Source organism: Micrasema longulum, unplaced genomic scaffold (genome assembly GCF_059751315.1).
Source record: "Micrasema longulum isolate JH-2025_06_02 unplaced genomic scaffold, ASM5975131v1 h1tg000501l, whole genome shotgun sequence".
In the NCBI taxonomy this organism is placed as follows: Eukaryota; Metazoa; Arthropoda; class Insecta; order Trichoptera; family Brachycentridae; genus Micrasema; species Micrasema longulum.
The window spans coordinates 1,486,963-1,514,843 of NW_028277698.1; the positions used below are offsets into that span (position 1 = coordinate 1,486,963).

The following is a 27,881-nucleotide window of genomic DNA, read 5'->3' on the forward strand; positions in this document are numbered from 1 at the left end:
TGTATCAATTATGTCGTTATATATTTACTCACCAGTTGTGTCCCAGTCCCGTGTTTATAGACATATAGACAGAACAAACGGTGAAAGCCTTTAGAATCATTTTGAAAAAAAACAGATATACGAGGGTAAAGTCGATGATAAATGAAATGAAATTATTAACATATAAACAAAGAATATTTTACAATACAATGATATTTGTTCATAAAATTATAAACTCTAATAAAAAAACAGAATTTTGGAAAAAAAATGATCGGAACCAGCATGAACACGATCACAATACTAGAGAAAAGAACAAAATTAGACTTCCATTTAGGAAAAAGGCAAAGTCACAAAATTCAATTTTATTTAAAGCAATTAAAAAGTATTACGAAATGGAAAAAAATATTTATGAAGACAAAAACATATCAAAATTTAAAATAATGGTCAAGACATATGTGATAAACAATTTATAAATTAAATATATTTGTAATGTTATTATTAGAACACACATAACAATATGTATGATATGTGTGCCCTACTTTAAGATTTAAATAAAAAAAAAAAAGAACGGCAAAAATAATTTACGATGAAAATATTGATGGATCTGGAATATAACGTGGACCGGGAAGGACATGGTATGATCAAATTAAACAAATACTTGAAGATGGACACATCAAAAGTCAAAATAATCGGCGCGCGTGAACAATAATTTGTCTGAATGTATAGAAAGCGAGATCTGTATGCAAGGATATGCTAATATTGCGTTATATCATCTCTTGATTAGTTTGTTTGTGCGTTTTGTGTAAATATCAATTGTCAGATTTTATTATCAGATATTATATATTTAACTGATGCGTTGAGTGACATCAGTTTTGCTTAAACAGTCATAGAACACTACAAGACCTAAGGCGTTTGGAATTTGTATTTTGTTGACTATGATTGTTATCCATTTTCTAATCGGCTGATCAAATATTATGCTGGTCATATGGAAACTATTTCAAATTTCACGATGCAGACAACTGCAGTGAAGTCACGATTGACATAAAACATTTTTATGCTGATTGAATTTGTCACGTTCATATTTAAAGAATGTCAAAAATATTTTGAGTTTGTCCAAATTTTTGTAGACAAGGACTGTATTCAACCCCCTAACTTCACAAACATCAACAGATGAAAGAATTGAAGGAACACATATGTTAAAATATGGGCAGAAGGTGAGTTTTACACAGTGTGTAAAGTGTTCACTTAAACCAGTTATTTTTTTTTTCAATTTGTATTTCTTCATGGACCTGAAGCTCAATCACAAATAACTATTGACGTGATAACAATTTCTCGCCATGATTGTTTATCGCATTCGCAATCACAATGCAACAATGCGACGTATAATCCTGCTGCGCAATCACATATTTGAATTTCACCGGTGTAAATATGGAAAATATTCCAAAATTGCTATTTTTTTTTATTCAATTATAATTAATCATGCCATTTATTGCATAAAGCCAGCAGTTGGCAAGCCAAATGCCAAGAAAAATAATTGCCATAGAAATTGTAATTAAATTTTCACCTTTTTGTATAAGATTCTCCTTACTATTTTGCAAATGCAATATCTTGAATTATTTTTCATAGTAAACGCCAATTTTCCGCCAGTGAACTGTATTTACTTACGAGGAAAACCAAAAACAAACCAACACGAGCGTTGACTTAAAGATTACACACGTGTTGACTTATGACTGCGATAACTCAAACATGTTCATTATTGTTGATTGTGATCACTCAAATGCTTAGCATGTTTTTAAGTACGTCGATAGTTATTTGTGATTAAGCTACGGATAGATTTATCAACAATTTTATTTTTTAATTTGTTTTACAGAAACAATCAGTCAACAATGATATAGCTTACAAAATATAAGGTTTAAGGACAGACCAGCAAAGTTTCTAAAAAAAAAAAATCATACAACACAAAACAAAAAAGGTGGTACAACAAAAGGATGTGTTCGTATGTATTTGTGTGGAAGTAAGTGTTCAGGTGTGTGTAAGCGTGAGCATCATTAAATAGCAAGTGGGAGCGTATCGCAGCCAGAAAAAAATGAGTCTTAATTAATTTTTAAATAAATTAAGGGGCACGTTAAAAAGATGAAAAAAAACATTATAGTTTGAGCAAGAATAACAGAGTGAAGAGTGTTGTGCATAGTTAGTGCATATTTTGAGTTTGTCCAAATTTTCGTAGACAAGGACTGGATTCAACTCCCTGGAGAGCTGTTAATATTAACATATTACAACAGAGATTAAGAATATTTAAGAGAAGGTAATACAGAAGTCAAGGCATATGAAGGGCTTATAACCTGTCATTGACTGATTTAAGTGGCCACATTACAAATTGTGTAACATTCACCATTCTGCCTATGTTTAAACAATCATATTTCCTTAACTCTTCCATCTGTTGACTTTTGTGAAGTAAAAGAGCATATAAATGAGACTGAATTTCCTCCCTAGGAAGTTATTTACATCTAAAGTTGTGGTCCAGTGGTAGTATAGTAGACTCGAGATTAGGAGGTCCGAAGTTTGAACCCCGCTTTGTCACAATTTTTTTTCGTATTATTTTTACACGGTTATTTCCGACTGCCAGAAAATTGTTCCAAAATTAAAATATTTGTGTAAAGCATTAGAACGCATTTTTTATTACATATTTCGCACGGTTCTTGTTGAATGATGCAAACATATATGTGTTTTGACTCGATGACTACATAACATTCAGGACAGGTAAATGTCCTGAAGAGGGTAATTGAGTGGAGATAAATTCACCTCGTAGTGTAGTGGTTGGCGCGTTTGCCTGCCATGTTTGTGGTCCTGGATTCAATTTCTGGCAGGGTGGGCTTAAAATATTGGTTTTAAAATTTGTTCTAAACTGAAAAATATACAAAGATTTTTTATTGATTGTTGCCTACATTTTTTGGTAGAACTGTATTTAAATAATTTTTTTTTTTAATAAAAAATAAATATTAGCGTTCTTTTAATTTACCCAAATATTTAAATTTTGGTTGCCATTTTCAACGAGATGTAAATAACTCACTATTAGAAAATTAAAATCAAGTTGGGGTAGAGTGGAGTTCGAACCTCGGACCTCTGACCTCTGATTCATAAGTCCGCAACACTAGCCACGGGACCACAACCTGAATTTAATTTAATAATAAAAATCCTTTTTATAGTTTTTCTGCATTTATAATTTTCACCAATGACCGGCTTTTGTCGTGACTGACACCACCAGTCTGACGATGCCGGTCACGACGAAACCTGATCACCGAATGAAATTATAAATGAAAGTGGTTACACTAAATACAGTATTTTTTTAATTATAACTTCAATAAATTATTGGTCCTGTTACCTGAAGCAGAAGACTGATAACTTTGCCTTCCATGCAACAGAAATGATTCAGATATTCTGCAATTGGAAAACCAAAGCAGTGCCCTATGCATCTCTGGGTGTTGATGGGGAAACGATTATGTTTTTAGTTTTTAATTAAAAATGTATAGATAGTTTATTAAGAACAGTTGTCGATTGAAATATATATTTCTTAGAGAGTGCAATCGTCAAAAGTAATTATTTTCAATTAGTTTTGTTGGCAGGTAATTTTCAAATGAATAACTCAAATTTCTCCTAGTTTTCTCTTTCTGCCAATAAATAAGTTACGATAACATTTATTGTTTAGTGAAATAATTGTTATAGTGCCCCAGAAAGCATTTAGAACAACCTATTTATAGGAACAAGCTAGGAAGCCCTGGGGAAATTTGCGCAATATATTAAAGAAAAGATCTCCTATACAATATCGTCACCCTAGACTGTAAAACTCGTAACTTCATGAAATGCAACTTTTCAGTAGAGACTTGAAATGTAATTTCTTCATTATTTGGATGCATACATATATTTCAAAAATACGTTTTGTTGTTTACTTATTTAAAAATTAAAATTTATTTTTTATTTTATTGCCTTTTTAAAACCAATAAACGGAGTTAAGAGGCTTACAGTTTAGGAAAAAAACACAACTTATGAATTACAAGCTATTTACTTTATTTAATTTTACAGCTTAAAATTTAGAAAAATCAACAATAACAATAAAAAAAACAAGTTCGCAATACTAAATATAAGGCAAATTTAAAGTTTAAATTGAAATTTTGATATACCTATTTGTCACATGATTGGTTTTCTTATGTAAAAATTTTATTACAATTTCTATGGCGATTACTTTTCTTGACATTTGGCTTGCCAACTGCCGGCTAAATAAAAACACACCTTTTGTTGTACCACAATTTAAAATGCATGATTTTTATTTAAAAACTTCACTGGTCTGTCCTTTAACCGTATCTTTTTTATGTTATTTTATCATTGTCGACTGTTTGTTTCTGTAAAATAAATAATTAAATGAAAAAAAATGTCTTTCAGCAAAGCAAGTATTACTTATTTTATTTCACATTCTACATACATATTGTTAATTTTAATTTTTATAATACGGGCGTTTTAATAGATAATATATTAAGGTATATGCTTTTAGATAAAAAATACTGAATCCGTATTAGCAACAAAATAAATAAATAAAGATGTATTACCCATAAATTTTACATACATATATCATGTATGTGTCTTTCAATTCAACAAATATGCAGGTATTTGACTAGGTAAAATAAAAAATATCGTCAGTGGTAATTCATCACTGCGTAACTCAAATTTAACCACTTTGGAGGAGAGAGAAGAAAACGTTTTTTTATGTGTTTAGTAGAATGAGGAAGTTTTTTTATTTGTTTATAAACTCTAAAATTTATCGAAATTGTATTTTTCACCAGGGCTGCGATTATGAACGGCTATCTTCATCGGTATATACCGAGACCGTATAAACTAATATCGATATTTATGTACGTAATTGTGTTTATTTGTATGAAAATTATAAGTATCTTCGACGGTAACCGGTAATTGAAAATGTTTTTAAAAAAAAAATAAACATACTCAATATTTCATAGAGAAAACTTAATTTTACTTTGTACATAAAAAATGAGATAACTTTTCATCATAATCGAAGCCCTGGGTACGTATTCTGTTCTTTCTAAACATGCTAAATTGCCGGTTACCGACGAAGATACTTTGAATTTTCATACAAATAAACACAATTACGTACATAAATATCGATATTAGTTTATACCGTTTCAGTATGAAGAAAGCCGTTTATAATTGCTTAAATGAATATTTCGTGTCAACCTTACCGGGAATCGAATCCAAGACCTCATGCAAGATAGACAAACACGTTGACCGCGAGTCGGAACTGATAATAACAATTCATGAAAACCTAACGTATAACATAAATGAAGATTTATTAATTTTGTTTAAGATGAAGTGTATTTTGTCGTGCAAATTGACCACGCTAAGCTTTAAATAATTTTTATTGTAATAAACATATTTTTTCCGGAAGCATTTTTTGACAGGTAAACAAAATTATTCTTTCTGGTTTCGTTTCACTTATGGCAATACAACGGTCATAAATCTTAAGAATGAAAATAACGATCAATATAAAATAAATTGTTTGATAATTTACAACACAGGCAATAAAAATGCGTATTCAAATTAAGATGCATAAAAAAACACATAGAAAATCGAACTTAAGGCTGTAGTCTGGTTAAACGCACGCTAAATGAGGAAATCATACGATTTTGCCATTTTAAAACGAATGTTTTTTTTAATCGCGCAATAATAAAAAAAATATAAATTATATAAAAACTTATTTTATCTTATTTTGTCTTATTTTATCTTATTTCATTTTATTTTATTATATTTTATCTCTAATTCTTAATATTTTAAATATATTTATATTTTAGACACTTGACACTTGTGCAATATTTACACACATGTTCACCCTCATTCCAATATAACACTCACCCTCTCACTCACTTACACTCACACAAATACACTAGTATGTATTGTACGTGTATTTAATGTATTTCTGTGGATATTTGTCATTGATTTTATTCTCTGTATATTTTATTTGTTGTATTTTTGTTACATGTATTACTGTTGATATCTCCAATAAATAAATAAAAAATAAAAAAAACCAATATTTTTAAAGGTATTTCTGTTCAAAAATATACTTAAAAGTTTTATGTAATTACTTTTAGACCGGCAGATTACGCCATTTCAAATTTATACGCTTCAGGTACCAGTCCAGGGACTATGAAATATTCTGGTGAGAAAACACCCTTTTAAATAAATATTTCATATCAACCATGTCGGGAATCGAACCCGAGACCTCTTACATGGTAGGCAAACGCGCTGACCAAATGCACGAGCAAGCACATATTGTTGTGTCTTGTGTGAGCGCTCGATGCGTACTACGACAACGCGATTATGTGGCCAGCCACTCGCCCTCATATTGCCGGTCCTTTGACTCGCGCTCGAAAACCAACAAAATAGGGAATTTATATTTACGATGAATGTCGTTAGCTGTGGCGTGTCGGTCAACCGGTACCAGTGGTGATCGGATAATCTCATTTGCGTTTCCGTTTCGCCGCGCTTGGTGCCTTGTTAGGTTGGCATATTATGTTGAAATGAGATTGAATGTTGCCAGTGTTCATAATAAAAACAAACTGTTTTCAAATAATGATTCAGTTAAAAAGAAACAGAAATATATCTTATACCAACTTGTTTATTTTATGAGACTTGCAATCATTTATTAAAAAAATATATGAAAATATGTCAGTCATTGATACACAAGTGTACTGCTTACTGCTCTGACTTAGCATAAGCTCGACGCTGTCCTGATGGATCCAAGGCTGTCACGTGACTTTTCAAAATTGTTCACCCACCCAAGCCTGTGCATACTTTAGTAGGCATTGGTCTGCGCACTAGAGTGCGCAGTTCAGCTTCCGTTCCAGTAGATTATGTCAAATAGTTGGTCTGCCAATACGAATTGAGACCGCGTGGGAAGTAACAGTGAAGTATCTATACAATAAAAATGTAAAAAATATTTTTTAAATGTTTTTAAAAGAGACGAAGAACCTGACTAAGAAGGGAATATTGTAGTCTAGGTATTAACACTCTCATTTGATTTAATCAACAATGCTTTGAATTTGTCGACAAGGACTGTATTGGACCCTCTAAAGAGTTACGAGTATCAAGGTCAAGGTGATTATAAACGAAACAATGAAACTAATTATTCATATATGGCGCTTTTGTATTTTATTTATTAAAAATACAATTTTTACGTTTATTCTAAATGGAAATTTTACAAAACTTAATTTGCGGAAACTTTACACTATATTAATTGTAACAAATACCATAACAATATAATTTAGGTTTTTTTCACAAAATAGTGTACAAAACAAAAAATAAGACCTAAATTATATTATTATGATATTTGTTTCAATCAATATAGTCTAAAGTTTCTGCAAACCAAGTTTTGTAAAATTTCCATCAAAAACAAACATAAATTTACATTTTTCAATAAAAAATGATAAAAACGCCATCTATGAATAATTCGTTTCGAATTTTCAGTTAGAATCACCTTAACATATTACTATTATGATAGATAATAATTTTAAATAAGAGAATATATGTCTAGTCTTACAGGGCTTATGACCCTTCGTTGACTGGTTTAAGTGGAGTTTAACTTTGAAAAAATAAACGGTGAAGAATTGAAGAAATATGAAAGTTCGAGCATAGATCTAATAACCAACCAATGAGATATCATAAGCTCGGTAAACGCCTTGGCTTTCATATTCCCTTCTCTAAAAATGTTTTTCATCTCTGTAGTAATATGTTACTTATTTGTTGTGTTTGTTTTAGTGTTTTTAAAAAAAAGTTGTAACATTTTTTTTATTAAATTCGTTATCATTATTTTCTTATCTGAGTAAAGAGATGCATAGGGCACGGTTTTGGTGCTCTATTTGCCGCGTATCTTGATCATTTTAGATACGGAAACAAGATGTCTCACGTTTTAGACGTCTCAGTCTCGTTTCACGTCTCAGTCCAGGGACAAACAAATATCTAACGTCCAGGCAGATGCGAAATACGGTTTTGAACCAGAATCATTGAATCACATGAATGTTTTTAATTATTTAGCTGCTCTTAGGTAAAAATATATCGGTTGCAATAAATTTCATCAACATCAACATTACCTTTCCGCACCTAATGGTGCATAGGATACTGCATTGGAATACAAATCGTAGCGTATCTTGATAATTTTCGTTACATGAAGGTAAGATGATCAGTCTTATGTTTTAGGTGCCAGTCCAAGGACTATGAAATATTCTAGTTGTAAAAACACCTTTAAAAATAAATGTTTCATGTCAACCTTGTCGGGAATCGAACCCGAGATATCTTACATGGTAGGCAAACGCGCTGACCAAATGCACGAGCACGCACAGATTGTTGTGTTGGTTTATTACAAACTTTTTAAGGGTATTTGTAACTAGTTTAAAGACAACACTAAAGCCTATTTTTGCCGTCTTAATTCTCGTATCCGGCCTTATGTACAACACCTGAAAATACTTTTCAATTTTTAAACTTTTTCTAGAACCAGCTGGTTTTTTTAAAAATAACTTCAAAATGTTCTTGCCTACAAAGATTTGTACAAATTCCAAATATTGCCAAATAAATTATAAGGAATTGACTTTCCCCTTGGAAATAGTGCTGTAACGTGCAAAATACGACGTGTTTTGGAATACAGTTATTTAAAATAAAAATACTGACGCATAGGTGTAAATACTATTTGATAATCTATTTTCTACAGTTTGTAAAAATAACTTAATAATAAGTTAGGCCTGTTGTAGCAAAATTCGACTGAATTATTTAATAAGTATTGTGTTCTATCTAGATTTATGTGACATAATAGCCAAATAAGAGTTATATATTAACATACTACAACATAGATGAAGAACATTTAAGAGAAGGTAATATAGAAGTCTAGGCATCTACAGGGCTTATGACCTATCAATGGCTGGTTTAAGTGGCCACTTTACACACTGTATAACATTTACCATTCTGCCTATATTTGAACATCTATATTCCTTCAATTCTTTCATCTGTTGATGTTTGTGAAGTTAAAGAGCTGAAACCTTTATTTATGCGGGTAAGATTCATATAATTGAATTATTTCACCTACATACTAGCCAACGCCTGAAAATATTATTTTTTCAATTTCTATACTTCTTCGTGGACCAGGTAATTTATCAACAATATTTTGAGTTTGTCCAAATTTTTGTAGACAAGGGCTGGATTCAACTCCCTGGGGAGCTGTTTATATTAACATACTACAACAGAGATGAAGAACATTTAAGATAAGGTAATATAGAAGTCTAGGCATCTACAGGGCTTATGACCTATAAATGTTAGTAGTAATAGAGTAGTAATAGAGTAGTAATAGAGTAATAGAGTTATATATATCTGGTAACTTTAGAAGTACTCATAGCAGGTAAGTTAAATAAGAAAAATTAATACAAAATTACAAAATTGTTAAAATGATGATATTTTACTTGCGCCACTGACTTTTCGACGGTTTATCGATTGAGAGCGTCGAGATTTAAACTATAGATTACAAGGTTTCAATGATTTTGTACCAATTAATGTGGGAAATCGTGTTTTATTGTCAGTAAAAAACCCAATATATTAAAATATATAAATGTTCATGGAAACAGAGAGAGAGGGGAGGAAAGTTGCAGCTATACAATGTTTTCTCCCTTTTATGTACTTTTTATTTAATATATATATTTCAATATATTATTTTTTTTAGAATTCAATTATTTTTTCCCCTCTCTTCCTGCAATTATAATAAATTAATGTAAAATCTGTAATTGATCTTACTTTTTTAAACTGTTCTTTTGTACCTTGTATTTGTATAAAGACAGTATGATTTCCTTAATAAATAATTAAATAAAAACAAGCTATGTAAATAAAAAAACGAATTGTCCTCATTTGCACAAACAACACAATAAATTAATAATGTCAGAGATTTGAAAGGAATTTCGTTATCAGTTGGTCTGATAACGCTTCGGGAGATACCAAATATGTACGAGATATACATAATACAATATGCACTTGCAAGTTGACTGCAAATGCAAATACTGAACATATCAAGGTTACGAGGGCTTTGCATTCCGCACATTTACACGCTTAGAGTATATGCACTTATATGCACTTTATATGCACTTATACATGAGACGTACAATATTTGCATTAGGCATGATGCATTTAATCTAAAATGATAATATTACTTATTCAAATAAAAGTTTCAGCATTTTTACTTAATATGGAAAGAGATATACAATATGAGAAGTGATCTCTGTGACGAGGTGTATGAAAAATACATTTCTGTGAGTGAAATAGAAGCAGAACCCTAGAAGTGTTTTCGACTCGATGGCACTAGTTCTTCTGATTCAACTAATGATTTAGAGTGTTATGATAGATTTCCGGTTTACGGGAAGCCAATTTACCAATCAAAAGATCTCACCCAATAGAGATTGTAACGTCACATGCGGAGTAATCTCAAAATACAAAACTTAAAAAAATCATAGCTCTGGTAATACGATACAAAAAATATTTAAGATTTTTTTTTGGATTAGTTTGATAGTCGATTAATAAATATAAAAATGTTTAAAAAATACCAGTGAACTTCCTCATTTTAACAATTGATCTCCATCATAATAGTCAGACTTAATTTTAAAAAAAAAATTATTTATTCAAATAAAGAGACATATTAAAAAATAAAAAACAAATAACGTATCCCTTAGTCTGTAACGCCAAGAGCCCTGTGTTGAGTTGGGATACAACAAAATAGAAAATGGAAGCATGCATATTATTAAAGAATACTACAAATAAAACTTATGTCATAAACATAAATTTCAATAAACATCTGGACAACACGCTAATAGTACTGTATTCATTTATATAAATTCATGCAATGTCTCGAAGCAGCTTCCTGCATTATTATCCTTGAGGGATTCATTGAATAGTTTTAGAGCTATGAAAAATAAGTGTCGAGTAAAAGAAAGTCTCGTTAAAATGGAATTTCTAGAACACTATTCATTCTTTGGCTCGATCTATTAACATTTTGCACACAGACACCTACCTGGACACGACAACGATCGTTGTATTACAAAGGTACGCAGGTTTTTAAAATTATTTATTTAAAAAAAATATAGTTGTCCACAAACAATAGATGATACCTACATACGACATTGGTATTCTACAATTTTACGTTTTGATATTGTTAACCAATTATATCTAGGTTATACTGACAGAATGCATCAAGTCTACAGACCATACATATTAAAAATATTTAAAAAAATAGATGCAAGATGGTGATTTCAAATTTAATGCTATGCCTAATTTTTTTTATTTTTTTTTAATTTTTCGAATATTACTCTTTCAAAGCTGTAAAACAATAAAATAAAAAAAAAATGCAGGAGAATTAATACGCTGAAAGAATAAAAAAATCTTTGAATGCGATTATCTCGGAACTTGTTTTAATGACTAAATGCAATCTGTCAGTAAAGCCTCGATAAGTGAATACAACATGTACAAATAAATAAATATTTTTTAAAAAGTATTTTTTGAAATGGCCAAGCTTAATCTAATTCTATCAATATTATTAATTTATTTACTTAGTTCAATAATTTTACTTACAGACAGCGTTGCCAACTCTAGAGATTTTTTGGTAGATCTACCAATTTTGGAAGCAATCTACCGAATTTGATGGAAATTCTACCGATTTTTAAACTTTTTGAACGATTGCCATTTTTCAAAACAGCAGCTGATATGCGAAACCGTTTTATAAAAAAAACTGTTTTAGAGCAGTGTGCCCTCCTCCCCTATGAAAAAGAAAAAATGTGAAACTGTTTCTTAAATAATAGTTTTTGGCAGCGTGGCTCGTCGCAAGTAACATTTTAATTATTTTTTGTGAAACTCTTCTAGCTGATAACGAATCTACCGATTTATTTTTCAGAATTTTTTGATTTGATGATTAAAAGTTTGACGAAGGTTGGAAACGCTGCTTACAGGTTATTACATTTTTTGTAGTTTGTAAATCCAGTAAATAAAAGTGACCAATTAATTGAATTATTTCTACATTTATGTAGTTTTACAACGCTTACTACGCGATTCCTTGTTTTGACACAATGGAATAATAACTGGAACAACTTTTAAAGTTCACGAATTATTTATTAAACAATTAAAAGAGCAAGGTTATTTTTGAGTTTTTATTTGCTCTCGCGACATCATCCGACTAGTATCTGTTTTAACTTGCCTCGGTTAATCTCAAACCAGCCTATTTTATTTTCCATCCACAATTCCCATTTCTTATTTATGTTATGAAGCATCCATGCGGCTCCACTGTGAAATCATTTCCCATCAAAGATGTTTCTACTTTTTTTTCCCTCTCTTTCCCAAAATTTTTACTCCAGTCATATGCCTTTATTCCCCTTTATCATTAAAGACTAGTATTGAAATTAATAAATTAATATAAAAAAATGCTATGTTGCAGTTCTATATGCCAGTGTTCAAATACATATTATGAACATGAAGTTAAATATTTATATGTATGTATATATTTACAAACTAAATAAAAAAGATTTTACTAACTTTAGCAGGAAATTGGAGTACATACCAATGCCGTTTTCCATGCGCGATGCGGGCGGTTATTGGAATGATAATAATGTTAAACATGTAATATATTTTTATTAGACGAATAAACATTTAATTGAAATACGCTTTCAATATTTTACATTTATAACGTAATATTGAATTTTAGTTTACAGGGCTTATAACTTTTCATTGACTGGTTCAAGGGAACATTCTCCACTCTGTCTTTATTTGCATATCAATATTCATTCGATTATTTTACATATTGACTTGAGAAGTATTTTCAAATTCTTTACTTTACAAAAAATAAGATGGAAAAATTTAAGAAATACGGGTATTCAAAAATCGACATAATGGTGAATGTTGTACGGTATGCAAAATGATAAATTAAACCAGCCAAGTCCTTCAAATGGTTAAAATATTATTATTTCACGAATATTCTGCGTCTTTGTTCTACTATCTATCTTAAAACAATTAATTACGTTCTTTATATTTTACATTTTTGTTCAAATAGCATCAAGAATTTTCAAGAAAAATGTTCAGTACAGGATTTCTTTAAAAACCTTCCGTTTTTAAAGTTAAAATCTTTATCAATGATTTTAACAGCTTTTCGGCAATATAATATTATGAAGTTAAAATACACATGTATAATGTTTGTATAATCTGAATACAATAATGTTTTAAATATATTATTTTATATTATTATATTATAAATTCATTATGTACGTATTGATTGATGCTAAATTAATTATGTCCATAATGTTTAAAAAGAGAATTAAATGTCAAAATTTGTCAATTTGTCAAAATCAACAAAAAACATTTTGATTTTTTTTTTTTAAAGTATTTGAAAGCTTTGGTAATTTTTAATTTCTTGGGCTTACTTAATCACAATTGTATTATTTAAAAAAAATGCAAGATAATTTTTTATTTTTTGCTTTACTGTGAGTGATTGAATTTCCATGTTTTCTTTCTACATTAGAATTGATATTTGCTAATAATATATAGTAGGTTCGAAATTATTATTTTTGTATTTTTTGCCCTAACTTTGAACAGAACTTTAATTACGCAATAAATTAAATAAAATGAAGTTACAGATTGTAATAATAAATTAATGCAGCACATATTACTTTAATGATCATTTCATAATGAAAAAAAAAGTATTAAGACATTTATTAAGTCATTTAATAAGTGTGGAAAAAACGTGTATAATTAAGTCGATAATGGAGTCCGCTTCAGTGAATAATCGATGAGTGAAAAGTGTAGTTTTGTAAAAGGCCCAATTCTACTCGTTATTTATGTAAGGCTTTAAAGTTAAATCAGCTTAGTCAAAGAGAAATGGTTTTAATGACACAAAAAATATATTGAACATACCATTAATAAGGATGTATTATGAAGGCAGTTGGACTTAAAAATTATTTGCTTTTAAAATAATATTACCGACAGGTTTTTTTAAATGCGTTATTAAAAATGTTATACTCATTATATAATCAACATCATATTGTGTTATCAAAAATATTTACATACGCAAAAAATAAAATAAAAGTGGATATAAAATGCTTTATCGGCAAATTTAAATATCTATAAACAAAGTTCTTATTAAAAAAACTTACATACGTATTAACTTATCTTAATTTACGTTTTGAATTGGTTTAGAGCAATATACTAGTTTATTATATAAAACTTATCTTTTCATTGGGATCATGAGATTTTTTAATTGAGTAAATCATTCGTATCACAAAAAAATTGTCCTTACAAAAGACAAATGAATGAAGACTTATTTACCGACACGTTTTACTTGTAGGTACGATAGTTTTGATATTATTGCTGAAAAACAACAAGCAGACGCTCCAGTTTTATACATATATACATATTGCAAGCTCAAAGGCTGTACTCTGATCAAAAGTAAGGAAATCGCACGATTCTGCCATGGAAAAAAGAAAAGGATGGAAATCTTTCTGTAGTGCTCTCTCACCTCAAACCCCATTGATAGATGTTTGGACAACCATACGCAAATTCAGGTCACCAGCTTCTTCGCCATGCACAAAATTCTCTGACGATTCAGCTTCGATCAACAGTTTTGTTGACAAATTGGCGCCTTCACATGTTCCAATACTTGAAGAGATTCCATCCAAAATCGCGCAGATTAGTAAATAAACAATAAATATAAAGAGTTACTTTCTAAGACGTTTTTGATAAAACATAAATAATGTTGATTTTTGTACAGTTAAAGAGCCGAAACCTTTATTGATGTGGGTGAATTTCATCTGACTGAATTATTTTCCATACGATGACAGGTAATAAGTACTGCAAATGCCTAAATTTCTTGCTCTAAATTTGCTCCATCTTTATCGTAGTGTGTTAAGTGGTATGCATGCGGTGCTGGTCAATTTTGATGAATAAGTATTTGAACATTGGTTTTCTTGCAGTGGCGAGCCGTGATTTATTTTATAGGTAATCTACAAAAAAAATTCATGGATTTGCACCTACATATGTACATAATATAAAGTATAATTATAAATGACTGTTTTTTCTGTGCTTTCGTAAGGTGACGATCTTTCGACTTTATTCGGCAGAACTGAGTGCTGGCAGGTTATAGGGTATCCTGAAGGAAACTGGTGATGTCCACATACTCCACTTAGGAGCGGATGTAGAAAAGAAGAACGAAGAAGATTTTCTTTGTCGTTCTGTGAAAACTCAAACAGCAATCATTCAACCACGCGGTATACGTAGATGTATTCTATACTAATTGAATACAATAACCGCAAGGAGATACAGCAGATATTTCCATTATGTTTGAAATGGCAACACTGAGCACTGGTCGAGTCCTTTTAAACTGAATAATGCGAAAAATTTTATAGAAAATATTGCATTTATCTAATGTTTATTTACGAAAAAAATAACAGCGCAATTTTAAATGAACGGCGTTTTAAAATGGAAAAATCGTATTATTTCCGAACATTTGATTAGACTACAACCTCCATTGTAAAAAAGCTGGGTAGAAAATAGTTTCATTGATTTAATAAAAAATAATTTTATGCAGTGCGGTTTCGAGACAACGACACCATATTTAAATTCGTAAGATCAATAAAATTACACAACAGTGAAAACATGTACAGTAATGGCTTATTCACAAACATGGACACATAGGAAATACATTATACGAGTAGATTAAAGCTCTCAATACCAAAAGTAAATTCGATTACGAGTTAATTAATCTTATTTGTGAATTTCGTTGCTGTTTTTCTTCATCTCGCATTGATGAAACACGTTCCAACCAGTTTGGATTACTTTTTAAAATTATAATAATTGTAGATAATGCGATTATATACCAGTCCCTGCGTTAATGTCTTCATTTTGAATGCAATAAAACCAGATTTGCAACGCAATTAATGGCAAGGAGTGAAAATTTCAAATGTTACATAAGTTTTTGTTAAACCTCCATTTGCTAAAGTTGAAAGGGGTCTACGTAACAATAAAAAAACGGTCCAATTATCAACTCCCATCTCATTTGGAAAGTAGCAATGTCGTAAATTGTTAGCATTAAACTTGTTTAAACTGTTTTATGAGAAAGTAGGAAAAGCATAAATCATAGATATGCTATTATAAAGCGGGAGAAAGAACTTTAATATAATACGGAATACGTAAATATGGCATAAGCAGTTTTATTAAGAATTAATCGTTAAAGCATTATTAAGGATTTGATATGATTTACAAAAGATTATAAAATTTTGCAAATAAATTTGGATTTAACTCATAGAAATAGAAAGAGTCTGGGCAGTGATGAAGAAAATACGTGATTTTGAACATGTAAACTTTGACGCCAAAGGAATTATTAATATTTTTTTGTATGGCTTTTTTGGTTAGAAAGAAAGTTAATACAATCCTTTGATCATTGCATAAATAGTAGACGTGTTAAATCCTCTAAGGTTTTACAATCAACCTTACTTCCATGCTGCTTAAATCATTCGTTAAAACGTGTAAATAACTTCACAGAACAGAATGAATTGTCTTTAGATACAAATTATCGCTTCCATTGTGGGTACAGGGTACAGTTGAGTACAGAGTGCTGGGTGCTGGGTACCCATAAGTTACAAGATACTGTAGTATTAATGGGTCATAGTGGAAACTGATCCATGTGCCAAGGAAACAATGGTGGTAGCTTGACCTCGCGAGAGGAAATACAATCAGACAAAATGAACGTACGACTATAGGTGAAATTGAGGTAATTTATAAATAAGCTTTATTTTAATAATTTTTCAGTGTCCAGGCGGATAAATAATACAGTTATGTTTGCAAAATAGAACCGGAACACAAAAAAAATCCTGAAAAGGAAATCGAGTGGGATAAGTCCGCCTTGTGGCAATAGTTAGCGTTTTTAAACTCAAGGTGTTATTTAGACTGTAATATTTCACTGTCGCTAGACAGGCACCGAGAACGTTAGAGAGTTTATCGTTTCTTTAAAATATAAATATTTAAAAATACAACATAAAAAAACAAATTAAAATATAACCAAGGCATTGAGAGAGATGGGGGAGGGAAAGCGTGTTGTATATTTATGATTGCACACTCGTTCCGCTCTTAAATTTGAGTATAATCACTTGTCAAAAAACAAATAAAAGTGACTGACAAAGATTTCCAAAGGACATTGTAACAGCCCTGGGTAGAGGTGCATTTTCTTCCCCAATAATCACCTCGACGTAATGAAAAAAATTATCAAGTTACTCAGCATTTGGTGTACCAATATACCAGGCTTATTCTGCTACAATTTCGTTTAGTAAGTTCGTTCGTTCGCCATATATCTATCTCATTTTAACGAAATCAAAACCATATTTCGCTCACCTTCCCTCTTATACGATACGAATGAATCAACGAAACGAATAAGTTACAGCATAGGGCCATATTCCCCTATGCAACATCGAGTTCTGATTATGATGAAATATTATTTTTTTACCCATGATAAAATATTGTGAAGTTGTTAAGTTGATTGAATAGGTACATATCCCGAATTGATAGAAGACGAAAATCTTTAATGGAGTTTAAAAGAAAATCTCGTATTTTTTTTTTACAATTTTTTAATTAATTTTTTTTTTTTTTTGTTTACATTTTAATACATTTTCTTATAGTTTAAATTTTCTTACCACTATATTTATTAAAACAAAAAAAAACTCACATAGGCACGGACTATGCTAATACTAATTCTCTTTCTCTTCCATAATCTCTCCTCCTTTCTTTTTTCCTCTTTCCTCTTTTTTCCTTTTTCCCATTGAGTAATAGTTTCGATTTAGGGTAATTTATAAACAAATACGTTTATTTCTATTTTTATATATCTTTAGCTTTTTAATTTTTTTTTCTATTGAATATGTTCTGTGACTTAAATTATAAAAATAACACTTTTTTTATTGGTTGGTTGGAAGAAATTGCCATTTGGCAATAAGCAAATAAGCCAATGTACAAATAACATTGTGCACAAAAAGTTAAATAAATAAATAAATCTCGAATACATTATGAAATTTATGGTGTAGACATATATATATAAATATTAAAACTGCAAACATAAAAAATGAAAATTACATTAACTTTTATTTAAAATAAAAGTAAAGAAGTGGAAAGTATGAGAATAAATAATAGAAAAAAATTAAAATAGATATTGAGACAAAAATAATTAAATTAAATTATGAAAAATTGCAAGATCAAAGACAAAGTTTGTCTAGAAAAGAAATCATTGACATTTATACCTGTGACCTAGTTTGTAGATAAATTATTAGAAAAAGAAACGCTTAATTTATTATCATTCTCTGTCGGAGGAGTTAAGATATTTTAGGAGCAAAGATATTGGCGTGTCTTTGTCCTAGTCTTGATTCACAAAATGGAATCTCCAACACTTGCTTTATTTTGTGACGATGGCCGTTTTAGTTTTGAGGAAACAAGTGTTGACGACTAACGACATATTTTAGACTTTGGAGACAAAACATGTCTTAAATTCAAAAGTTTCGCTTTTTGGAGCTAAAATAAGTTATTATCATAAAATAAATAAAACAACTTTGTTTTTAACCACTAATTTTTATTTTTCACCGACCGGTTTCAAAGCAAACAAGCTTCTTTGTCAAGGTTTTCGTAACTAATGTAATTTTAGTATAATGAATAACCACAAAGTTAGTGCTTCAAATATAAACTTTATATAAGTTATTATCATTTACACAGCGTTTTTTATAATACAAAATATTCCTATTAGGTACCTCATCTGCATCAGTAAAGGTTACAGCTCTTGAATTTCACTAAAAATAACCGATGAGAGAATTGAAGAGTTATGGAAGTTTAAACATAGGTACAATGACTTTGAAGCCTTTGAAAAAAACCTAGGCTTTTGTATTCTCATCTCTAAAAAATAAAGTCAATCTCTATTTTGATTTGTGAAAATATGGCGTTTGAATCATTTATCAAATTTTTAAATGGAGAAAACTATAAACAGGTTTGTTTGGTAAAACTTTGTTGAAAATTAAGAAACCTTCTAGGTAAAAGGTTGAAAAACATGAGAGTAGATTTCAACAGGATTCTATTTTGAGATATTTTGTATAACTGATACATGTGTTCTACTCATTGAAAGGTGTTTTAGATTACTGGATCAATTAAATCGGTATATTTTGCATTGTTCTAGTCATATGGAGTGATTGGATGGGGTAGTTGTTTGGAGGCAATTTTAAATCCATTGGCCAATCTACAAAAAACACTATTGAAAATAATGCCTCAACTGTCATCCACCTACCCCTTTCATACTCTGTTTGAAACAAAAAATTTACTGTCGGATCTTTATTTTAGGGGAATTCTAAAAAAATTCTGGTCTTCAGTTAAAAATAGAACACAACAAAATATTAAAACAAGACATGCAATGAGCATAAACTTTGGGGTACCTCAAAGTAGAACTGCCCTTTTTCAGAGGCCCCCAGGATTTTCAATATGTTGGACCCTGACATAAAGACGTCCGTCAGTTACAATGTTTATAAGTAAATGGTGAGCAAGTGGATAAGGAGTAGACCTGTTCAAAACCTGTAATGACCAAAAGTTGTGTTAATTTTAATTGTCAAATATCTCCTTATTCATTTTATTTATATATTCTATTTACTTATGTTTTGTAATTTATTATTGTTTTAATTTTCATATTATTATTGGCATTGACATTGACATTTATTCTTTTAATTATAAGTAGTTTATTTTCTAATACATATTTATGTTTCATTTTAAAAATATTAATGGTATATTTTCTAATTTATATTTGTGCTTCAATTTTTATTATCATCGATATGTTTTCTAATTCATATTTATTATTCAATTACAATATAACCTGTAATTTTTCTCATTTACATCTATTTTGAATTTTTGGATATAATTATTATTATTTGAAATTTTTTAAACATCATTTAATGAAATGAAAAAATACATGTATAAAGAAGGTTCTTCCTAAATACAGGAATTTTTTAGCTAGTCGGGACCTGCAACGTAGAACCCGTGTACATTTAAAAACTGTAAAATAAATAAATAAATCTAGCTAACCGCCCAATTGTCTATCTTTTAAAGCTCCTAACCTCGTCATGTGTCCTCATGTATCAAATAAGGACATCGAAATTCTCAAAAGGTTAATTATTATATACTCGTCTATTGAATGTTTAATACGGTAAGTACCCACATCTTGAGACACTCTTATTATACTGAGAGTGTGGAGTACAAAATTAATATGAATACCTACCATTTTTTCTCCATCAGATTATAATATTATAATCCTCTCTTTGAATATGTTAATAGGTCAGTTTGCGTACGAGTGTTATTATCTTATCATTATATAAATATTAATTGACTCGGTGGTTTGTAGAAAGTGTTTAAAAACAATTCATCAACGATTATAATCAAGTATTTCGGTTTGACATTCTCATATATGCATAATATTTCTGGCCAAATTAATGTATTCAGTATTAGCATACATTTCTAAAAGAAAAGCAAAACATAGTTATGCAAATTCTAAACTGATTCATAACGTTCGTAACGATAACAAAGTATTATAATAAAAATCTTTAAAAGGAGATAGATATCGAACAAAAGATAAATTTCAGAAAGGATTATTGTAATTAATAATGAAAGATACGATTAAATCTTTTATTAATGACATTGATAATTCAACGTGGAATTATAAACAGAAATAGAAATCAACGGACAAGGTTTGTTAAGCATACTGATATATATGTATTAATGATATTTTATTATAAACTAGCGAATCCAACAGACGTTGTCCTTCCCGAACGTTAGTTTGCCCACTTAAATAGGTACTTGTTTGTGATTAAATTAAAAAGTAAAAATTGTTAATAAACAAATGTTGAATTTAAGTAGGTACCTAGGTCCTTGTTTAAAGTTGAATTCCAAAACATAAAATAAATATTTTTTCAAATATGGTATTCTTTTTGCAAACGTCAAACTCCGGTCTTCTCACCAACATTGGTGTACTTATTTAAGAATACGATTTTAAAAAATCCATTTAATTTAAAATTATTTTAGTATTTCCAAAAATACACAAAAATAAATAAATGGGTAGAAATTATAAGGAATTTAAAGAAAAAATCTGATTAAGATCCAGAAAAATAAATGCTATTTGTAAAATTCAAAAACAATATTTTTTTTGACAAAAAAACCTCTCTCTCTATTTTTTTGCAAATACATTCTCCTCAAATGCAACCCTGATAGATCGATGAATAAATCATTTACGCTCCTAACTGCTTTTTTACATATTTAATTAAAGTTATCTACGTTAGTTTAAAATCTACGAACACGCACAGCGCAAAGATCTATATTTCTCTGAAAACCGCATGTAGATCAGTTAAGCCGTTTAGGAAGAGTACGGTGACACACACGTACAGAGGAATTATATATATAAAGATGAATAGCGGGAATTGTTTTTTTTAAAACTTGGTATAAAAACTGTATTATAATATCTGTATGCGAGAGGTAAACTAGAGTTTCTTCAAAACCCAACTTTTCAGGAGAGACAAATTAGTGATTTTTTATATTTTCAACTGCTTTTTTTAAAAATTAGGCTGCAAAGTAAATATGCTTTTAAAAATACATTAATTTTGATGTTGTTGACACTACAATTTTTTTTTCTTGGTTCTTAGACTTTTTTAATGCTGAAAATGGAGATGCACTTGTTTTTCCCCAAATATCCTTATGGTACAACATCAAATGTTGTATGGGAAAACTGTAGGTAATCCAAAGAATTTCTTGACCATTATAGAAAAAAACACTCTTTTAAAATTAGTAAAAAATAAGTATTGTTTATTAATCAATAGTTTAACGTTTTTTAAAAAATATAATGTTATAAGGGTGTCTATACATAACCAATAGGTTTTAATTTTCATAAATTTATTGTCACAAAAAATTAAGTTTAGATTTTTGATAAATCAAAAGTAAAGCTTTTTTAGAAAATAAAAAAATATTTAGAGTTTTTTTCCTTACTTTTCTTAGTATAGTATGTTTTCTTACTGTCCTTTACTTCTAATATAGTGTGGAGTTACAAGAAATATATATCTTCTTTTCCACATTCGCTTCTAAGTGGAGCATGTGGACATCACCAGTTGCCTTCATTTCTGAAATAAATCAGTGGGTTTTCACCCTATGGCCAGCCAGCTCTCTCGCCTTCTCCCACGCCAATTCAGCGCCTCTAAGTTCCGCCGAATAAAGTAAAAAAATCGTCATCGACGACCTCCGAGGACCGCGCGGGCTCGCAGGTTTAAAAAAGAGGCAACTTGGGTTTAGGCTCTCCCGAGGCACGCGCAGCACGTGTTTAAACCAGATCCGCCGCATCCTCAGGTTGCTCGTTGTAAGAGGCTGCTGCGTCCGTTCTCGGAAGTTAATTATAAAATTGAACCACCTTTTACCTAATATTCTCCTCAAGCACTTATTCTCAAAACTCAGAAGTTTGGTTTTTTGAGCTTTGGTAAGGTGACAAGATTTGCACCCATAAGAGTACTGTCAATTTACAAGAGTTGTATCAATATATTTAAAAGAATTTACGAGTTAATGCTATTTATCCCGTAATAGAGGACGAAAAATTTTGTTTCGACAAAGTAATAACTCAATTTCATAATATTTGGAGTAACTGTAGTTTATTTTTAGCATACAGATATATTTTACCATGAATAATAATTAGTATTTTCTTATTTACTTACCGTGCATCTTGATGTGTCGAGTATTTCTAGTTCTGAAGCGACATTGTCAAAAGTGATGTTATGCCGGTACAGCATATCTGAAAAAAAAAAAAATTAAGATAAACGAAAACAATCATTACATCTTGACTTATTTTTGTGTCACAGTAATCATCACAATACTAATTTATTATTCATTAAATTCACTAGTTACCCGCATGCAGTGGCTTACAAATCAATAGAGTGATGATTTTCATATGTTTTTTACCTCGCCGTTGATAAATTCAGCCCGGTATTTAACAAATATATATATTAAGGATTTAATAAATTATTTAATATTTGAGAGTATTAAAAGCAAACTTAAAAATCTCCATTGAAGTAGTTACTGAGATATTTGCGAAAAACGTTGGACAAAGAATTGTAAGATCTCTAATTACGCTTCACTAACTCAATGGAGAATGCTTAGTTTGCGGTATTAAGTAGTATAATTGAAATATGTTTTTGCAAGATTTAGAGATGATTTTTAATTACGCTATTATTTAGGTACGTAGGTTTTATGTTTACTTTAGGTAGTTACTAAAAACTCATTTTCTAAGTCTGCTTCTAATAATAGTCAAATGATTGTTTAATTTTGCGGTTTTTCCAAACCCATTTTTATTTAAAAATCCAGTTTTTGTCTTGAAATATTTTGAAAACTAAACTCAACTCACGCAACAAGTCACATGAATTTTACCCACAGTTGTAATCTGTTAGTATTATATTTATACATACTTTACAAATATAATTTTGTAATTGACCTCGAGTCGTGCGAAAGATATTAAAATAAAATATGTGTTTCTCACTATTTTTTAAATGATAATGTTTTCATAAAACGTAATGAAGAGGTTAATTTAAATAATAAAATACATGCAATAATAGTGAAGATGTCGTCCCCAGGCAAAAGTCACATCTGACAAACCCTTTCGCGCCTTCGCAAATACAATAATGTTCTTGAAAACAACTAAATACTGGGTGTGACTAAATTACTGATATTTTGAGATTTTCTTTTTGTTTCAGGGAGTTTTTTAAATCGAGATGGTCAAAAGCGATGAATATTGGAAACACCACACTTTTCATCAAAAGTCTATCCCTTCCCTCGTCTGCACCTGGCGTATCGCCTCTTGCTTTTTTTTAAAGGAAAGTGCGACTGAAGATTTTATTTACGAGATAGTTGACAGTGACGTCACCGTTGGAGCGTTCAAGCGTGAATGCAAATTTTAAAACATTACAGAATTGAATTTTTCCTGATTTATAAACAAAAAAATATCACTTTTTTTAAGTAATAAGGATCAATGAAATACTGTCCTGTAAAAAAAATACTACTTATTTGTAATATAAATAAAATTAAAAAAAAAAAAAAAAATTCCTGCAAAAACGGCAACTTTGGTCCAAACCATTCAAATTTTTATGAAACATTGTCATGAATCTTGACGTCACAACTATCAATGCCAAAAATGTCGCGTTTTTCTAGTGACGTATTTTTTTATATTTCCTTTTTTGTAAATATGAAAACATTGCTCCACAATATCCATATTGATTTTGAATATACAATTTATTATTCTAAATCCATTTCAAATAGTTTTATCGGTATTCGTAGTGTGTGATATTTCCCTATTGCCGATGGTAATTATTTTGGTTTTAATAAAAATGAAATAAGTATTTGAGGTCTTATTATTTACCCAAATGGTTAAAAAGACTGATCAAAATCATAAATCAATCAAACTCATCACCTTCATGTAACAAAAAAATATTTAAATAAGCTGCAATAGGTGTACTAATGCAGTGAAAGGGGAATGATGATGAGTTATGAACTTTGCAACTTCGATCCGTGAGTCCACAACTCTACTAAGGATCAATAACTTGGGACAAATAATAAATTATTGTACTGACAGTCTAGTCATTCATTATGTCCAATCAATGTAAACCTGGTTGTGGTACCATGGTAGAATTGTAGACTCACGGGCTAAAGGTCCGAGGTTCAAATTTCACTTTGCCACAGCTCTGTTTTCATTTTTCCAGCACGAGTATTTTACAACTTCTAGGAAATGATCTAAAAAGTTGAATATTTGAGTAAATAATTAGAACTCAAATATTTTTCTTCCATTAATTTTTTTTATTTTATTATTCCAGTCAGTAAAGAATTGATCTCTCTCTATTCCTCAATTTTATGAAGTACATATTATGTACATCTGGATTACCTTCATGCAGCATAAAACTCCAAGGTTACCAGATAACGGAGAGCTCTTTCGGGCAGCTTATCTCTTTCGGGAACCAGCAATTTTTCCCTGTACTTGGGCACAGCCAAAAATTTATGCTCAGATTCGGTGTGAGGTATGTAGCGGGCAAGTCATGCCGGCAGTTTTATGATTTAAAAATATGTATAAAAAATATAAAATACTTTTTTGCTGACGACAGCAAAGTTATCGACATAAAGTTTTTTTTGCATGTACGTCTTTCGATTCCGATAATGAATAAATACAAGAGACTATTTGAAATTTCACCGGGAAATATAAAAGATGATGCTACAACAGTAACCAAAAACGCTGACCGGAAGTATAACTAAAATGTTTTTCCCTACCATTTTCCTTGCCTATGATTACAGGAGAATGCAGAATGCTGGCTACGAGCTCACCCAGATACTAACGGGTCATGGTGGGTTCATGAGCTACCTGTATCGCTTCAAGCTTCCCGAGATCGACAGCTGCTCATGCGACGGTGAAACTCCTCAAAATGGTTCTCACCTGTTGATGCATTGCCCCTTTTTCAGCTTTTAAAGACAACAGCTGGAGGCGCGATGCAGAAGCATGGGTGAAAATCTATGCAAAATCCCATCGGTGATGGGTAATAAAGAACTCACACGAAATGTAGTATCATAAATGGTCAATATAGTAAAGACAATTGGTAAAATAAACCAAAGTAGGGAACAAAATGCCGAACACTCCTCTAGTGGAACGGAAGGACTGTTGACTACTGCCAACAGGCCGGCTTCTCCTGAAGAGTTTTAAATGGTTTCTTCTCCACATGAGAAAATACTGAGAAGTTCCTGATTGGCTCATATAAGAATATCCCTCCTGATCTCAACAGTTTAGATGAATTAAAAAAAAATAATTGCAGAAAAATCCACTTTATTAAATATAAACCTTGTATATTATAAGCAAGATAAATAATAAAGCAACTCCCATAAAAATAAAACAAAAACGCTGATATACACAAATATAGATTTTAGGCAACAACCACACTACCACGTTAAAAAAGCAAATACTAATGCAGGACAGTCAAAAATACTATTCAATGGACTTAAATACTACAATGACTTACCTGACTACTTGTAAAAATATATTGTAGACAAATTTAAAAATAACGTTTAAAAGTACTGATTACACTAACCAAACAAGACAACTTGACTTGACTTTATATAGTAATTAAAAAATCGAAACGGGTTATTTATATTATAAATAAAAAATAATTTGCTACGACAGTTGGCCTTGTGGTGTAATGGTCAGCGCGTTTTCTTACCAATCATGAGGTCTCGGGTTCGATTCCCGACATGGTTGATTTGAAATATTGATTTAAAAAGATGTATTCACTAATCATCTCATTTTCATGTAACAAAAAAAATATCAAAATATTATGCGATTGGTGTACCAGTGCATGTGTATGCAGTGCCCTATGCACCATAATGAATGTGCCACAATCCGATGAGCGGATACATACTGTAAAATTTTGCTTAAAAAACTATTGTTTTTGCAAAAGTATATTTATAACATTTGAATGTATCCGGCGATGCATGCTGAACTTTCTTTGTACACCGTGTACTTCTACACGAAATAGACAGATACTTGGTTTTCTTTCATATGGCTAGAACGGTACTTGGCGATATTCCCGTTGATTTTAAAGATTTTATTACATTTGTATACTATTCTGCATGATTTGTATGACAGTTAATCCCGCTGTGAGCAAAAGGCTCAAGCGTATGTTTTCATACGAACCTTGTTCACATATTGCAAGCAAGCGTACAAGGAAAAGATAGTACGTACCTATATTTATAAATATCATGTTTGTCACTTCAAAATATCTTATTCATTTGACTTTCTAAACATTTAATCTGTAAAATAGGTGCGAAGGTTTTCACGGTCATTGTTATCAATATGTTTCTTTTTTGGGTGAAACCGTGTGTGTTGGATTTGTTCCGACGTTTCGGCTACCATTGCAGGAGCCATCTTCAGGGTACTGTTTTTTACATTAAAATAAAGTGGACTCCAGGTTTTTCTTTCAACTTAAAAAAAAACATTTTTATGACCAAAGTGGAATGTGGAAATTCACGTACAAAATGGCTTATTGCGATAATTTCAGCATTTGCAAAAAGTGGTACTGCTATTCATTTATTCGTGCAAATACTATATTACAAAAAAAATAATAACGTATCTCTAGCTCTATGAGGCCAAGAGTCCTGTGTTGAGTTGGGATACAACATCATAGAAAGTGGAAGCATGTACATTATCAAATAATAGCAAAAATTAAAATGAAAAATTAATACGTGAGCATGTATTTCAATAAACATCTGGACGACTTTTCTTAATTTTATGTGGACAACAATGTATTACTTCATTATATAACATAATAATTAATCACTTTATTTAGAGTTATTCAGTGTCATTTGCTTTTATGACGCTTTGTTCGTTTTTATTTTATTTTTAGTTCCATGTTTTTAAATTTATAAAAATGATGTATTGGACATAGACTTTTGTAAATGAACTCAATACAAGTAAACACAGTTTTTGCTACCATTCGTGTTTGCAATTGCAAGATGAGTCATGAGAAAGAATGACAATTCTGACAAAGGCCATTTATAGTATAATTTGCCAAACTCCCAGCAAAAGGGGCAGAAAAGGTAGTAGAGTTAAATTCAAATAAAATTGTGATATACGAAATTGAAAATTAAAAAAAAAAAAACTCGTTTATTGACAAGAAAACGTTGCTTTATCGTATACGGTCTATAGACCCACGGTCTTTAAAATGTTTTATTCGGATGTGGAGGGAGTACTTTTATTGCAATATTCCATAGTC

At 30.3% G+C, this 27,881-nt stretch overlaps 1 protein-coding gene across 1 annotated transcript in view; it reads right to left on the minus strand.

Annotated features, from left to right (window-relative positions):
- LOC148281069 (ras-related and estrogen-regulated growth inhibitor-like protein A) overlaps positions 1 to 27,881 on the minus strand; it is a 369,126-nt gene that overhangs the window by 36,470 nt on the left and 304,775 nt on the right. The window contains exon 4 of the mRNA XM_088227423.1: positions 22,800 to 22,876. Within this exon, the coding sequence (XP_088083549.1) occupies positions 22,800 to 22,876 (77 nt within the window). The remainder of the gene's footprint in view (positions 1 to 22,799; positions 22,877 to 27,881) is intronic.